This window comes from Neofelis nebulosa, chromosome 7, assembly GCF_028018385.1.
Source record: "Neofelis nebulosa isolate mNeoNeb1 chromosome 7, mNeoNeb1.pri, whole genome shotgun sequence".
In the NCBI taxonomy this organism is placed as follows: Eukaryota; Metazoa; Chordata; class Mammalia; order Carnivora; family Felidae; genus Neofelis; species Neofelis nebulosa.
Genome location: NC_080788.1, coordinates 60,367,312 through 60,381,432, shown reverse-complemented (window position 1 = coordinate 60,381,432; position 14,121 = coordinate 60,367,312). Strand labels below are relative to the sequence as shown.

The 14,121-nt window shown below is 42.9% G+C and overlaps 2 protein-coding genes across 4 annotated transcripts in view; one reads left to right on the top strand and one right to left on the bottom strand.

Annotated features, from left to right (window-relative positions):
- Positions 1-4,410, top strand: part of PDIA3 (protein disulfide isomerase family A member 3) — a 25,312-nt gene extending 20,902 nt beyond the window's left edge. Inside the window, exons 7-13 of the mRNA XM_058737917.1 lie at positions 147-272; positions 879-1,061; positions 1,847-1,955; positions 2,790-2,918; positions 3,455-3,534; positions 3,874-3,931; positions 4,141-4,410. Of these exons, the coding sequence (XP_058593900.1) occupies positions 147-272; positions 879-1,061; positions 1,847-1,955; positions 2,790-2,918; positions 3,455-3,534; positions 3,874-3,931; positions 4,141-4,254 (799 nt within the window). The 3' untranslated portion in view covers positions 4,255-4,410. The remainder of the gene's footprint in view (positions 1-146; positions 273-878; positions 1,062-1,846; positions 1,956-2,789; positions 2,919-3,454; positions 3,535-3,873; positions 3,932-4,140) is intronic.
- ELL3 (elongation factor for RNA polymerase II 3) overlaps positions 4,224-14,121 on the bottom strand; it is a 25,356-nt gene continuing 15,458 nt past the window's right edge. The window contains exons 1-12 of one of the 3 annotated variants that reach the window (XM_058737930.1): positions 9,054-9,298; positions 8,758-8,793; positions 8,293-8,402; positions 7,981-8,179; positions 7,812-7,891; positions 7,595-7,670; positions 7,234-7,414; positions 7,109-7,151; positions 6,813-6,984; positions 6,354-6,398; positions 6,228-6,261; positions 4,224-5,209 (exon numbers count right to left, since the gene is read on the bottom strand). In XM_058737930.1, coding sequence (XP_058593913.1) covers positions 5,208-5,209; positions 6,228-6,261; positions 6,354-6,398; positions 6,813-6,984; positions 7,109-7,151; positions 7,234-7,414; positions 7,595-7,670; positions 7,812-7,891; positions 7,981-8,179; positions 8,293-8,402; positions 8,758-8,793; positions 9,054-9,185 — 1,110 coding nt within the window. In that variant the 5' untranslated portion in view covers positions 9,186-9,298 and the 3' untranslated portion in view covers positions 4,224-5,207. Of the gene's footprint in view, positions 5,210-5,662; positions 6,262-6,353; positions 6,399-6,812; positions 6,985-7,108; positions 7,152-7,233; positions 7,415-7,594; positions 7,671-7,811; positions 7,892-7,980; positions 8,180-8,292; positions 8,403-8,757; positions 8,794-9,053; positions 9,299-14,121 lie in introns of those variants that run through there. The other 2 variants (XM_058737929.1, XM_058737931.1) reach the window with 2 other exon arrangements.

Sequence of the window (14,121 nt, the reverse complement as noted above, 5' to 3'; positions counted from 1 at the left end):
AACCTAGAACTCTTAGAGGGTATATTGTTCTGTACTTTTCTTTATGTTGAATTTTCTTTTGCTTTTCTAAGTGCTATCAGTTACTTTGTGATAATTCCATAACCTAGCTGAACCTGCCAGATTTGATAATGGATTATTTATTTCAGTTTTGGTATCTGCCCTCACATGACAGAAGACAATAAAGATTTGATGCAGGGGAAGGACTTACTTGTGGCTTACTATGATGTGGACTATGAAAAGAATGCCAAAGGTTCCAACTACTGGAGAAACAGGTAATAAGGATAATTTTTCCCTTTCATAAACAAGTTTGCCTAATATGTAAACACTTTCTTCTAAATATCCTCTTACAGTGTATGATGTCACAGCCAGTTAGAATGGGAACAGTTGGCTCCCAAAAACCACATTTAAAGCTGTCAAGGACAAATAACATAAACTATTTACATAATCTGTTGGGCATATCTTCCATAGGTATTCCTTTGCCTGTGACATAGTTGATTCCTAACCTCCCAGTAAAAATGCAAACGTGATCTAGAATTTGTTTAAAATATTGTGCCTATTTGCCCATCAAGATTCTTAGAGCATTTTACCCTTATAAATTTTTTCAGATCAGTCGTTATGCCTGCAATATTTTAGTTATATTACAGTATAACAAGATTCATTGGGAATGGACTATTTGGTACCACCAGTTTGGCAGTGAAATTCAGTAAGACCTAACAGTGTACCATGATTCTGTGTCAGTGGCCAAGAATGTAGTTTAGACTGATTCCAGAGGGCTGGTGGACTGTAAAATTTAGTCTTTGCTTTCTAGCTTCTTGATTTCAGAAGTGGTTTACCACCATGATATAAATCTTGGTGTAAATATGTCTTATTTCCCACAGAGTGATGATGGTAGCAAAGAAATTCCTAGATGCTGGAAACAAACTCAGCTTTGCTGTAGCTAGCCGCAAAACCTTTAGCCATGAACTTTCTGATTTTGGCTTGGAAAGCACTGCTGGAGATATTCCTGTTGTTGCTATCAGAACTGCAAAAGGAGAGAAGTTTGTCATGCAGGAGGAGTTCTCGTGAGTTACAAGTTAATGTGGGTTTGGGAGTGGATTCTGCAAAGAAATGTAAAGCCTTTTACGCTACTGAGAATTTATAAAGAAGAACTTTAGAATGTGAAAATAGGTCTTCTAGCCAAGACGTATGATTGTCATTTTTCTTAGTTAATTTTAGGGACTTTAAGGATCACAATCCTTAATAAATTCTGAAAATTAGCAAAAGGATGGCAGCTTGGAATACTTACATGATTGTTTCTACCTTGCTATTAAAAATAGTACATCGAGAACATTGAATGGTCTCTTGAGATTGATGTAATTTCAAACCATTGCAACCCCCTCTCATCCCTGTAAAATGTCTTTTATTCTTTGAATACTTACTGGCCTAAAGTGAACTCAGGGAATGGAAATATCTTAAAACCCCACAAAATTAGGACTTTTCACTTTCTGAGACTTGGAGAGAAAAGTCTTCCTTGTGAGGAAATCAGTAAAACAAGATACTGTAAATAGGTGGTATTTTTCAGAGCAAAAAAGACCTGACCTGGTTCTTCTGCAGAAGTGACTTTCCAGAAAACCAGTGTTTTCTTCCATCTCTGACCTTTCTGATTCACAAAGAATATGCTACAAATATAGGAGGTGGTTGGGTTTTTTGTTCAGTCAGTAGATCTGCATATTGAGAGATAAGGTCCTCCTGTTTTTAACTTCCAGTTTCTAACCTTGAAACTGGAGCTAGAATATGAAAATAAAAAATTGCTTTTAATCCTCTCAATAGAAGATTAACAAACCTGACCCTTGTCTTTCAATTACAGACGTGATGGCAAGGCTCTTGAAAGATTCCTGCAGGATTATTTTGATGGCAACCTGAAGAGATACCTTAAGTCTGAGCCCATCCCAGAGAGCAATGATGGGCCAGTAAAGGTGAGGTGCCCATAGCTTCACCAAGGCTCTAAGCAGCTGCCTCTCCTCATTGTCCCCCGATCTTAGTTTTATTGAGATATAATTGACTCTCCTTATTTCTTAACCGACTGAGCCACCCAGGTGCCCCTTCTTCTCGTTTCTCATATTCCAAAAATGCTTCGTCTAAGTGAAGACCTTGTTGGCTGTCATGTTTTTGGTTTTGTTTGTCCTCCACTCCCTGAGTCATAAAATAAGCATTGGCAGAGCTCATGATGCTCAAGGGGCAAGAGTATAAAATCTTCATAGAATTTATTTTGAGAGAGAATGTGCACAAGTGGGGAAGGGGCAGAGAGAGAAAGGGAGAGAGAGAATCCCAGGCTCCACTGAGCATGGAGCCCAATGCGAGGCTCAGGCTCATGGCCATGAGGTCATCACCTGAGCTGATATCCAGAGTCAGACACTTAACCGACTGAGTCACCCAGGTGCCGGTTTCATAGAATTTTTGTTAGTATTTATATTAGAACTAAGTTACTCTTCAGGGTAGAGCAAGCTAACCTCTAAGAATAGTTTTGAGATTGTTGCTTTGAGATTAAGGAAGGGTTGGGTAGCACTTATTTCCTATGACTTACTGAACAAAGTTTGACAGGTGACAGACCTGGGAATGAGTTGTTTCTGGAAAATGGTCAGAAACATCTTTAATATAGTCTGTAGATGCTATTTGGGTTTCAGTGACATATTTTCAGGGACAACATGGCACATTTTGATAGGGTTTAGGTGCAGAAACAAATACAGCATGTGGTGAATTTTTATTCTTCATCTTGCCTTACCAACTAGAGAATCTTTGGTGTATTCCAGGTAGTGGTAGCAGAGAATTTTGATGAAATAGTGAATGATGAAAATAAAGATGTGCTGATTGAATTTTACGCTCCTTGGTGTGGTCACTGTAAGAATCTGGAGCCTAAGTATAAAGAACTGGGAGAGAAGGTAAGTCTGAACCATATTCTGAAGATAAATATTGAGTTGGGAAGTTGCCACATAATTCAGCATTGGCTAGTTACCCTAATTAATTCAGTACCTGTGTCCTGGTAGATTGTTTTTTTTTTTCCAGCTGTCTACTCTTTATTTTCTCCTGGCTGACCCGCTAGTGTCTCTAGCCTGTGCAGTGCCTCAGATACCTGTTTTTGATATTCCACTCCTTAGACTCAATCTAGATTGTGGTTAAAAGTATCCAGGCTTCTGAATTTTGGTAATGGCGTGTATGAATCCATTATGTTTCCCTTGTAATGTCTTATGGAAGTCAGGTAATTTTGAAGGTAGCTATAAACAGAGTCTTAATATGTAGGAACCAAGAGAGAAATGGATGCCTTTGGAAAGCTAGATGTTATGTAAAGTGTCACTACACTTCCTACTGGAGCAGAACTTATCCAGGTGTTTAAAAATGAGGTTATTTTAAGTGTTGATTTGACTAAGTGTCCCTTGGTCACCAGAAACTTTAAAGGTCTAACCTTTTTTATTAACAGCTCAGAAAAGACCCAAATATTATCATAGCCAAGATGGATGCTACAGCCAATGATGTGCCTTCTCCATATGAAGTCAGAGGGTAAGTAGATTAAAAGCTAATAAAAGTGTCTAGGCAATTGATAGGAAAAAGTAAGCTTGCAAACCATTTATTGGGCATAGTTTAGGGAGTGGATCCCTCACTGCACTTGAGCATGGAACCAGATGCCTTTTTGGCTTAGAGTTCTGCTGCAAGGGTCCACATGACTGGCACAGATTTGTGAGCTTTGATAGGATGTAACCTAGCCGCTGATAGAGAGTGGTATCTGGTCAGAAATAGAAATCATGAAGAGAAGTTATTCCCAGAAAGTTATTGGGAAAGTATATGTTGGACTTACCCTGGAATCTGAAAATGAGTTCACTTTTTTTTTTTTTTACCCAGTTTTCCTACCATCTACTTCTCTCCAGCCAACAAGAAGCTAAACCCAAAGAAATACGAAGTAAGTGCGTTGTCTCATCTCCCCACAGATACACACATACACATACATACTCAGTTCTTTAAATTTTACTTAACTGGAAACTTCAGTTTCATAGTCAATGTATGTGGTTGCTAACGTGCTTTTATAAACTCAAAAGTCTTCCTATTGGGGAGAAAAAATCCAGGGTTCTTTAAAAGGTTAAATTTTCAGAGTAATCTTTCTGTTTTCAGGGTGGCCGTGAATTAAGTGATTTTATTAGCTATCTACAGCGAGAGGCAACAAACCCCCCTATAATTCAAGAAGAAAAAGCCAAGAAGAAGAAGAAGGCACAGGAGGATCTCTAAAGCAGCAGCCAAACATGCCACTTTGTAAAAGGACTCTTCCACCAGAGATGGGAAAACCATTGGGGAGGACTGGGACCCATATGGGATTATTACTCTCAGGGCAGAGAGGACAGAATGGATATAATCTGAATCCCGTTAAATTTTCTCTAAACTGTTTCTTAGCTGCACTGTTTATGGAAATACCAGGACCAGTTGATGTTTGTGGTTTTGGGAAAAATTATTTGTGTTGGGGGTAATGTTGTGGGGTGGGGGGATTGAGTTGGGGGGTTATTTTCTAATTTTTTTTGTACATTTGGAACAGTGACAATAAATGAGCCCCCTTTAAACTGTCTTTTTTCCAGGAGATAGGGAACCAAAGATTTTTTAGATCAGCACTGTCCAATAGAATTTTCTGGAATCTTGGCAGTGTTCCATAATTTTCATTGTCTAACACAGGTAGTTACTGAACATTTGAAATGTAACTAAGAACTACATTTTAAAATTTCATTGATTTCAATAGTCACACCTAGAGCTACTGGCTTACCATATTGGTCAGTGCTGCTATAGACCAGCTAACTAGATCCATAGTCATCACCTATAAATCCATTCTACCTTTCGTCATTTTCTGTCTTTACATGTTTATTGCCCAGGCCCCTGGCCTGATGACTACAACAGGTGAGGGACTTTTTTTGTTGGGTCTGTTTCAGGCCCTGCCCATACCCTAAGGATGGGTTACTGTTTACCCTTGTCATGCAACTGAGCATGTTTATACCTCCCAAGGCTAGTCTCTGCCCAAAAATGCCCTGTATGGGTGTGGCATCAGGTTGGGGTTCCATCCAAGTTGTTTCAGGAATTGCTGACACTGCTGGGTGCACCTCTCTCCCCCACAGCCCAGGTGTGGCCCATTAACTTCCTTCTCCAGTGGAACTGGGAAAGGCATATCATTCCTGGTTGTGAATGAAGCATCCACTTTCTTCTGCAACAGTGGGGGAAAAGAAGGATAGGACTGACATCTTTTGTTCAAATGGATTTCCCTGTTTTTTGGGTAAATCCAAATCCTATCTGTATTTAAAGTTTTTAGTACTAGATAATTCCAGATAGGAGCCCTATTTGTAGATGATCCTCAACCTCTATGGGTTGAAAAAGAGAACTTTATTCCTGTTGTAATCTCTAGCTGCAAATTATAAAATGGATTTGATAGAGCCTTAATAGCAAAATATATAGCAAGATCATCCTTAGTGCTTTGAAAAAGTAAAGATGCCTAACCATAACCTTGAAGATTCTAATACATAAGACCTGGGCTGGGATCTGGGGATCTAATTTTTCAGAGCACCCAAGAAATGGTACAAATAGATAGTCGTGGGTAATAACTATTGCCTTGAAGAGTTTAAGGAAAGCATGCAAACTTATACAGAGGACACAGAAGCAATCAGTTTTCATTTTTTAGCCATGTTTGTAAAAGAATTCACTTTTAGTACATGGGGAACAACTAAGCCCTTTCCCATTATATCCAGGTGTGTTACAAGTTTTAGCTCTGTTACCAAAAGTTCTCTCTACTGTTGCTTTAGGGAGGCTACCAGGCTAAATTCTAATGTTCTCAAGGTATCTTGTCCTGGGAAGGGTGTCATTTCTCAGGATGTGAAAATGACTTGGCTGAACTAAAGATGAAGAAGCCAAGCCTCTGCTACTCTTCCTAGTCTCCTGGGCACAGTTGTGGAATCTTGGCACTGTGCCCACATCCTAAAAAGTAAAATGCGACAATGAAAGTGAAATCTTAAAGAGAACAGAAGAGCTCTCGTACTTGCCACCGTGGACTCAGCAATAAGAAGAGCAGACAATTGCACTCTGCAGTTTATAGTTGCTTTGTTCCTTCATATCTCACTGAGCAGAGAGAAGGTAAAGAGCCTTCTGATAGCTTCAGCTGCCCCTGTTTTTTTCCTCAAACTCCAGGATGAGACCTTTAATGTGGGACAATTTCTGATGCAGGTACTCACAGCGACGCTTTTCTTCCCTGTAACCTGGATACCGCTGCAAAGAAAAAGCATCCACATCAAAAAAAAAAAAAAAAAAAAAATCTACCATTTCTACCTTCTTGCTACCATTCCCAGACCTTATCTTACCTTCCTGAACTTCTTATATTCCTGGACTATTTTTTCTTCCAGCACCTGAAACAAAGAAAATGCTAGCACCAAGTTGAACCTTGAGAAAAAACTTTTCTTTCTTTTCTTTTTTTAAGCTTACTTATTTTGAGAGAGAAAGTGGGAGAGGGGCAGAGAGAGAATCCCAAGCAGGCTCCGCACTATCTGTACAGAGCCTGAGGAGGGACTCAAACCCAAAAACTATGAGATCGTGACCTGAGCTGAAGTTGGACACTTAAGTGACTGAGCCGCCCAGATGCCCCAAGAACTCCAGTTTTTGAAGGGAGAGCAGTAACTTCCCATCTCATTCTATCAAATGATAGAGATTACTTTTTCTCAAAACAGACTTGGCTTGCCACTTTGGTTACCAGTCTTCTGAGCAAATTAGCAGGGAGTTTATGGCCAGTAAGGCTAGAAAGTCAGCTTGGGTCCAGTCCTTACCTTATGTTCTGGAGTTCCTTGCTGAACTCTCTTGATCTCCGCTCCCAGCTCTCTGAACCTTTGGCTTGCAGCCCCAACACGAGCATGGAGGATGCGGTATTCAGTATAATCCATCTCAAAGTCCTGCTCATAAACATGTTGCTGTTCTGCACTGTGGATGGTTGTGTATTGCCTGCCAGGAGCAGAATTGTCACCTTTAATTTCATTGCCCCTAAAAGCTTCTAGGTCACAGGAAGTTTATCTTAATATCTCCTATGTACAAGGCTTGATAAAATTGGAAGTAGCAGGGGACTCACAGGAGATAATCTGGTACTTCTTCAGGGCTTGGGGATTCAGAATCTAGGAAGGAAGCAAAAGGACAGAAAAGTGATTAGGTGTTTTTCCAACTAGAGCAGTTTTTCCCTTCTCAAATTTAACTCACCTGCTTGAACTGAGGGACTGTGTTCCAGCCTGGAGCCCATGTCTTCATCTTTATCTTCTTGCTCCCAATCTCCCTCTTGCAGGTCCTCACTGGGCAGTGCTTGTAGGGCACTTGGAGCTAAAGGCAGGGTTCTGAGCCTCTTTTCTTTTAGTTTTCTAGTGGTTGCAGGTGCTGGACGCTTCTATTGGGGAAAATGTCACATAAACAGTAAGCCAGAGGTGTATTCTGCACTTCTCTTGAAAATTAATTTCATAGAATGAACTCTGGGAGCATCAGAATAAAGGCTCCTAATTTTAAACTTTAGCCTGATCGAACGAAGATCTCTTGGAAAATCCGCTGCTAAAATCCCTGGACAACTCACCTTGTCCAAATGTTTCTGGCTAGCTGAGGAAGGCAGTGCCTGATCAGGTTCTCTGTTTGGAAGATGGGTCTGGTTTCTAGGATATTTGAAGAGGGAATGAGAGAGATGAAGGCCAAGGTAGGGCTAGATCTCTTATTAAAGCATTTAGAGTGGAGATTAGAAAGAAAGAAAGGCAATTCCAGAGATTCCCAGGTTAGTCCCACCCTGCCCCAGGTACCTCACTTCCCACTGTGCCATGTGTTCCTCTGAGGATCCTGGGAGTGACTGTCTTTGGCTGCTTGCCAGTGGATCTGGCACCTGGCAGGGAAAGTGGCAGGGGCACTTGGCTCTCTGGGCTTCAGGCTGTGCCCCACCTTATTCCAGCTACATGCAGTTTGTGGCCTCACCTCTTTTAGTGCCATTTGTGGCTGTGAAACTGTGTCTTCCTCAGAATAGTCTATGTTCTGCCAACTCTCAGGATCTCTGGCACTGTCAGTTAGGTTGTGTCTCTGAACTGAAGATGGGGCAGGGATGGAATCCATGGCTGCCCAAATAGTGAGGCGTTCCCTGAGTGGGCCCAGGCAGTGTAGGTGGTTAGGCCCAGATCTGGAAAGGGGTGGTGGAAAAAAATCCCAGGAGGGTGAACTTTTAAGTACCTCTGGAATCAGCCTCCCCAACTTTCCACAAACCCTTTTTACCTGCTACCGGTTCCCCCTTACCTGCCTAAGCGTTGGTACACAAGGTCCAAGCCACCAGGGCCCTCTTGGGCACTCTGGGACACTATGAAGGAGAAGAGGCAGGACCAGCCAGGTCCTGGGAACCTTAGATACTAGAGGCAAAAGGAGAACCATAAGCTCCATGAAGTCAGCCCCTCCCCCTCCTTCCATTGCCATTCTTCCCTCAGCCAGCCCTAAGATTGAAGATGGGTCCCATGGGGCTCGTTAGTACACCAGGTGCAGCTGGGCTTGAGTTCCCCAGGAGAATGAGACGACACAGTCTCCTCAACCGCAGCCTCCTGGGACCACAACCCCAGCAGCCCCCTCCGCCCCACTCGGAGTTCAGTTCTCGGAACTTCCTCAGACGGTGACTGCTGTCAGCCTTCCCGCCTTGGCCGCACCTGTCCAAAGCCTACTTCTGTTCTCCCCGCACCCCACCTCTTTTACACAACCTAGGCCCTTACTTACCCCTCGGTTGCCTTGGAAAGCGATCACTGGCCGAACCTGCGGGGAGAGCAGATGCGAGCTGAGCGCAGGTGAGGTGGCATTCCCAGGATCCGGCGTCAGGTGCCTGGGGTGGAGGTGGGGGGTGGGGGGATAGACACCTGCCTCTCGGGCTTCACTTGGAGAGGTGGGGAGATCGGAACCTACGGATGCCACTCCCCAAACCCCAGGTCCCTTCGCCAGGGTCGCCGGCTGAGGCCCGAGATCCCGAGAGGTAGAGAGAGAGGCTAGGAAAGATGGGGCCCTGGGGTCCGCCGCACCTGTTGCCGCCGACACTCTTGCAGCGCCCGCAACGCCGCGTTGTTCAGCCTGAGCATCAGGAGGCTGGTCCCGGCAGCGGGGGTGAAGCAGAGTTGGAGCTTCCCACTCAGAAGCTCCTGGGGTGCCTCCATGGCTGCGAGGTCGAGCGCAAGCAGAACAAGAACCAAGGGCAAAGGCGACTACCACTACCTCTGCTGTACAGGGCTAGGCTGGCACTCCTGGTAGCCCAGGTCGGCCCCGCCCTCCGCCAGGACCCACCCCTGGCCCCACCTCCAGCCAGCACCACCCCTGAGGTTTCCCAGCCGCTTGGGCGGTGCTTCGCTATCCCCCAGATGTCTGCGCAAACCGACCCACTGGTTTCTTAGATCTGCACGCACCACACTGGGCTTTCGATAGGGGTTATCGCAGTTACAGGAGTAAAGTCTGTGGCCAACTTTAGACCCCTCACCTAAAGTCCCCAGTCGTGCCTCAGTTTCCCTAGCCAACCTGAAGTCGGAGTTGCTGTCTCTAAATGAAGCTGAACCTGCAACCCCTAGAATATTTCAGAATCTGAGGAGGCGGGAGCGGACCTGGTTGCTGGGCTGGCTCAGTATATCGCACCTCAGAGGCCAAGAGCTCCCTGGGACCAGAGAATGGCGGACCCAAAGGAGTATTTCTGATGCCAACACCTGGCGCGGCACTTTTGCTTTTTCCGGCCTGCGGTGCTGCCGAGGACTCGAAGACGATTTCTAACTGAGGCTGGAGAGAAAATCAGACCCGGTGGGTGTCTGGCAGCGGTGAAAATTGGCTGCGTGGTCTGGAACGGCCCCCTCCCATCCCCACCGGTAGGCGAGGGTGAGGGGTATGGGTATTGGCAGGAGAGTTGCAGGGCAGAGGAGGGCTCAGTCACAGGTCACCGCTCCTGGCATATACACGTGAGACTGGTGTGAAAGGCAGCTAGCCCACTCCCTCAGGAGGGCCAAGAGGTGCCACGAAGTTGTGAGACATTCTGGAGGTTCAGATCCTGGTGCATAGAGACCCCAGGAACAATTTCAGGTTGGCCCTGGTGTCTCCACTTGTCTCTGAGTATGTTTTCCAAGAGTCTTGATGTTCTCTTTCCTGGCCAGGATCCCTCCGTTAAACCCCTGGACCTACATAATCCCAGGTGACCTTAATGCCCTCCATCCCAAATCAGATTACCTATACATTTGTCAAAACTCATCAAACAGTACACTTAAAATATGTATATTTTAATGCATGTAAATTAGTCCTCAATAAAGGTAATTTTAAAAAATGGTGTAATAAATCTCCAACTCCAATAACAAAAACATTTATCTTTCCATCTCTTTGGGTCTTTCTGCTTCTCTGTGTGACAGTTTCTTAATTTGATAAACAGTGTGGCAGTGGGTAAAGCTGGTGTCCCAGTGTTCCTTTTCTTCTCAGATGACATCTGTGGACTTTTGTTGGATTTTCCTGGATTTAAACTCAAAGGAGAGCCCAGAATTGTCAAGCTTTTCAGAGAAGAGGGAAGGAACAGTGCTATAAGAGGAGGCAAGTGGGAAAGATATTTGGGGAAGGGAGAAGGGAGGTAGCAATCTAACATGCTGGATGTCCATTGTGTGTCAAGATCTTTGCACTTAATTTAATCCCTAAAATAATTTTAGAGTAGGTACTATCACCCACATTTTTCATTCACTCATTCAACACATAATTATTGTACCAGACATTGTACTATATCCTTGGATACATCAATGAATGGATTTCTTGCTTTGGAGAACTTATTCCAGAGGGGAAGAAGGCACTATAGACAAAGCTAAGAAATAAACATAAGGGGGCGCCTGGGTGGCGCAGTCGGTTAAGCGTCCGACTTCAGCCAGGTCACGATCTCGCGGTCCGTGAGTTCGAGCCCCGCGTCAGGCTCTGGGCTGATGGCTCGGAGCCTGGAGCCTGTTTCCGATTCTGTGTCTCCCTCTCTCTCTGCCCCTCCCCCGTTCATGCTCTGTCTCTCTCTGTCCCAAAAAAAAAAAATAAAAAACGTTGAAAAAAAAAATTAAAAAAAAAAAGAAATAAACATAAGAAATAACACTGTATGTTAAAAGGTGCTATAGATTAAAGAAAAAATAGAGCAAGGTAAGTGGGTTTGGAAGTAGAGGAGGAGGAAGTCAAGAGGGGTGGAGAGGATTGACTGTATATTAAGTAAGGTGATAAGAGATGGCCTTAGGGAGAAGATGAAATTGGAACATTGCCCTAAAGGAGGTGAGGGGATTGGCCAAACCAAATCCCCAAACCATACAGTTGGAGGAAATGCTTTCTAGTCAGAGGGACTGGCCAGCGCAAACTCTGTAAGTGAGTGAGAAGTGTGCCTGGAGTGTTTGAGGAAAAGTTGAGGCCTATGTAACTGCATTAAAGTAAGGGTGAGAGTAAAGAAGTGAAATCAAGAAGGTAAGGAGCAAGGGCAGATCAGGTCCTGGAGGGCCTTGTGGACTACTATAAGAACTTTGGATTTTACTCTGGGGAGTCACTGCAAGGTTTTGAGCAGAGGAGTAACAAGAAGTCACCTCTATTTTCAAAGGATCACTGTAGTTGCTGTATTAAGAGTAGACTGTAGAGGGACAAGGATTAAAAGCAGTATGACCTGTTAGGAGGCTGCTGCAGTAATTCAAGCTAGAAATGGTGACATCTCACACCAGGGGGTAGGAGAGGAGATGGGAGAAGGGATAGGGTTCTGAATGTATACAGCCGACAGAGTTTGCTAACGGATTGAATGTAGTATGTGAGAGAGAAATGGCATCAAGGATGACTCTAAGATTTAGCCAGAACAACTAGAAGGATGAAATTGTCATCAGCTGAGGTAGGGAAGACTGCAGGTGTAACAGGGTTAGTTTTGAACATGTTATCTATTACAATCCACTTGGGGATGTGGAGCAGTTACATACACAAACTTAGAGATGGTGAAAGATGTCTGGGATAGAGATGTAAACTTGATAGTACTAAATATATAGATGGTATTTAAAGCCATGAAACTAGATGAGATCACCCAGGAGGATAATAAAGAGTTTAAAAGATTACACCCTGGAGCACTGCAATCTCTAGAAGGAAGTCATGGGGGAAGAAAAGCAAAACCAAATGAAAGGAGATGACCAGTGAGGAAGGAGAAACACCAAGGGAGTGTGATGTCCTGAAAGCCAAGTGAAAAAATGTGTCAAGAAGACAGGGATTGGTCAACTATGTCAAAAGCTATTGATAGGCCAAGTAAAATGAAGATTAAGAATTGACCACTGTGAGAGGCACCTGGGTGGTGCAGGCCATTGAGCTTCCGATGTGCTTCTCAGCCTAGGTCTGATCTCATGCTGTGTGAGTTCAAGCCCCACATTGGGCTATGTGCTGACGGTGTGGAGCCTGCTTGGGATTCTGTCTCTCCTCTCTGCCCCTTCCCAGTTTGTGCTCTCTCCCTCTCTCTTTCAAAAATAAATAAACTTAAATTTTTTTTTTAAATCTTAAAAAAAAAAAAAGAATTGACCTCTGTGATGAATGTTCTAAAACCGACAGAGGTGATGGTTGCACATATCTGTAGATATACTAAGTGTCTATTCATATCCTCTACCTATTTTAAGTTGTTTGGTTCTTATTGTTGTTGTGTTTTTTGAGTTGTTTGCATTCTTTATATATTTTGGATATTAATCCCTGGTCTATGATTTTCAAAAATCTTCTCCCACTCAATTGGTTGCCTTTTCATTTTGATGATGTTTTCTTTCAATGTGCAGAAGCATTGTAAAGTAATCCTCTTTGTTTATTTTTGCTTTGGTTTCCCTTGCCTTTGAAGTCTGGTCCACAAAATTATCAGTAAGACCAAAGTTGGGGAGCTTACTGCCTATGTTTTCTTCCAGGAATTTTATGGTTTCAGGTATAACGTTCAAGTCTTTAATCCATTTTGAGTTAGTTTTTGTGTATGGTGTAAGATAGTGATCCAGTTTTTCCAATACCATATATTGAAAAGACAATCCTTTCTCCATTGTATGTTCTTGGCTCCTTTGTCATGCATTAATCATCCATATGTGGGTTTAACTGTGGGCTCTCAATTTTGTTCCATTGCTCTGTGTGTCTGTGTTTTTGATAACCATAGCTTTGTAGTTTGAAATCAGAGAGCTGATACCTCCACTTTGTTCTCTTTCTCAACATTGCATTGGCTGTTTGGGATCTTTTGTTGTTCTATACACATTTTAGAATTATTTCTAAAACTGTTCTGTGAAAAATGCCATGGGAATTCTGATAGGGATTGCATTGAATCTGTAGATTGCTTTGGGTAGTATGGACATTTTAACAATATAATTCTTCCAATCCATGAGCCAAGCATAGAGTATCTTTCCATTTATTTGTCTTTTTCAATTTTTTTCATGAATGTCTTATAGTTTTCAATGCACAGGTCTTTCATCTTCTTGGTTAAATTTTGTGCCTATATTTTATTCTTTTTTTTAAGATTAAAAAAAATGTTTTATTTGAGAGAGAGGCAGAGCGCGAGTGGGGCAGGGGCAGAGAGAGAGACACACACAGAATCCAAAGCAGGCTCCAGGATCTGAGCTGTCAGCACAGAGCCTGATGCGGGGCTGGAACCCACAAACCTGACCTGAAGTCAGACACTTAACTGACTGAGCCAGTTGAGCCACCCAGGGACCCCTATTTTATTATTTTTGATGCAATTGTAAATGGGACTGTTTTCTTAATTTCTTTCTGATAATTCACTATTAGTATATAGAAACACTATGGATTTTTGCTTGTTGATTTTGTATCCTGTTACTTAAGTCATTTATCCTAACACTTTATTGGTGGAATCTTTTGGGTATTTTATATATGACTCATGTCATCTATAAGTAATGATAGTTTTACTACTTCCTTTCTCATTTGGATCCCTTTTATTTCTTGTTCTTGCCTAATTACTGTGTCTAGGACTTCCAATACTATGTTGAATAAAAGTGGCAAGAGTGTACATCCTTGCCTTGTTCCTGTTCTTAGAGGAAAAGCTTTCAGCTTTCCAACATATTAACTGTTGACTTGTCATGTATGACCTTTATTATGTTTACATACATTCCC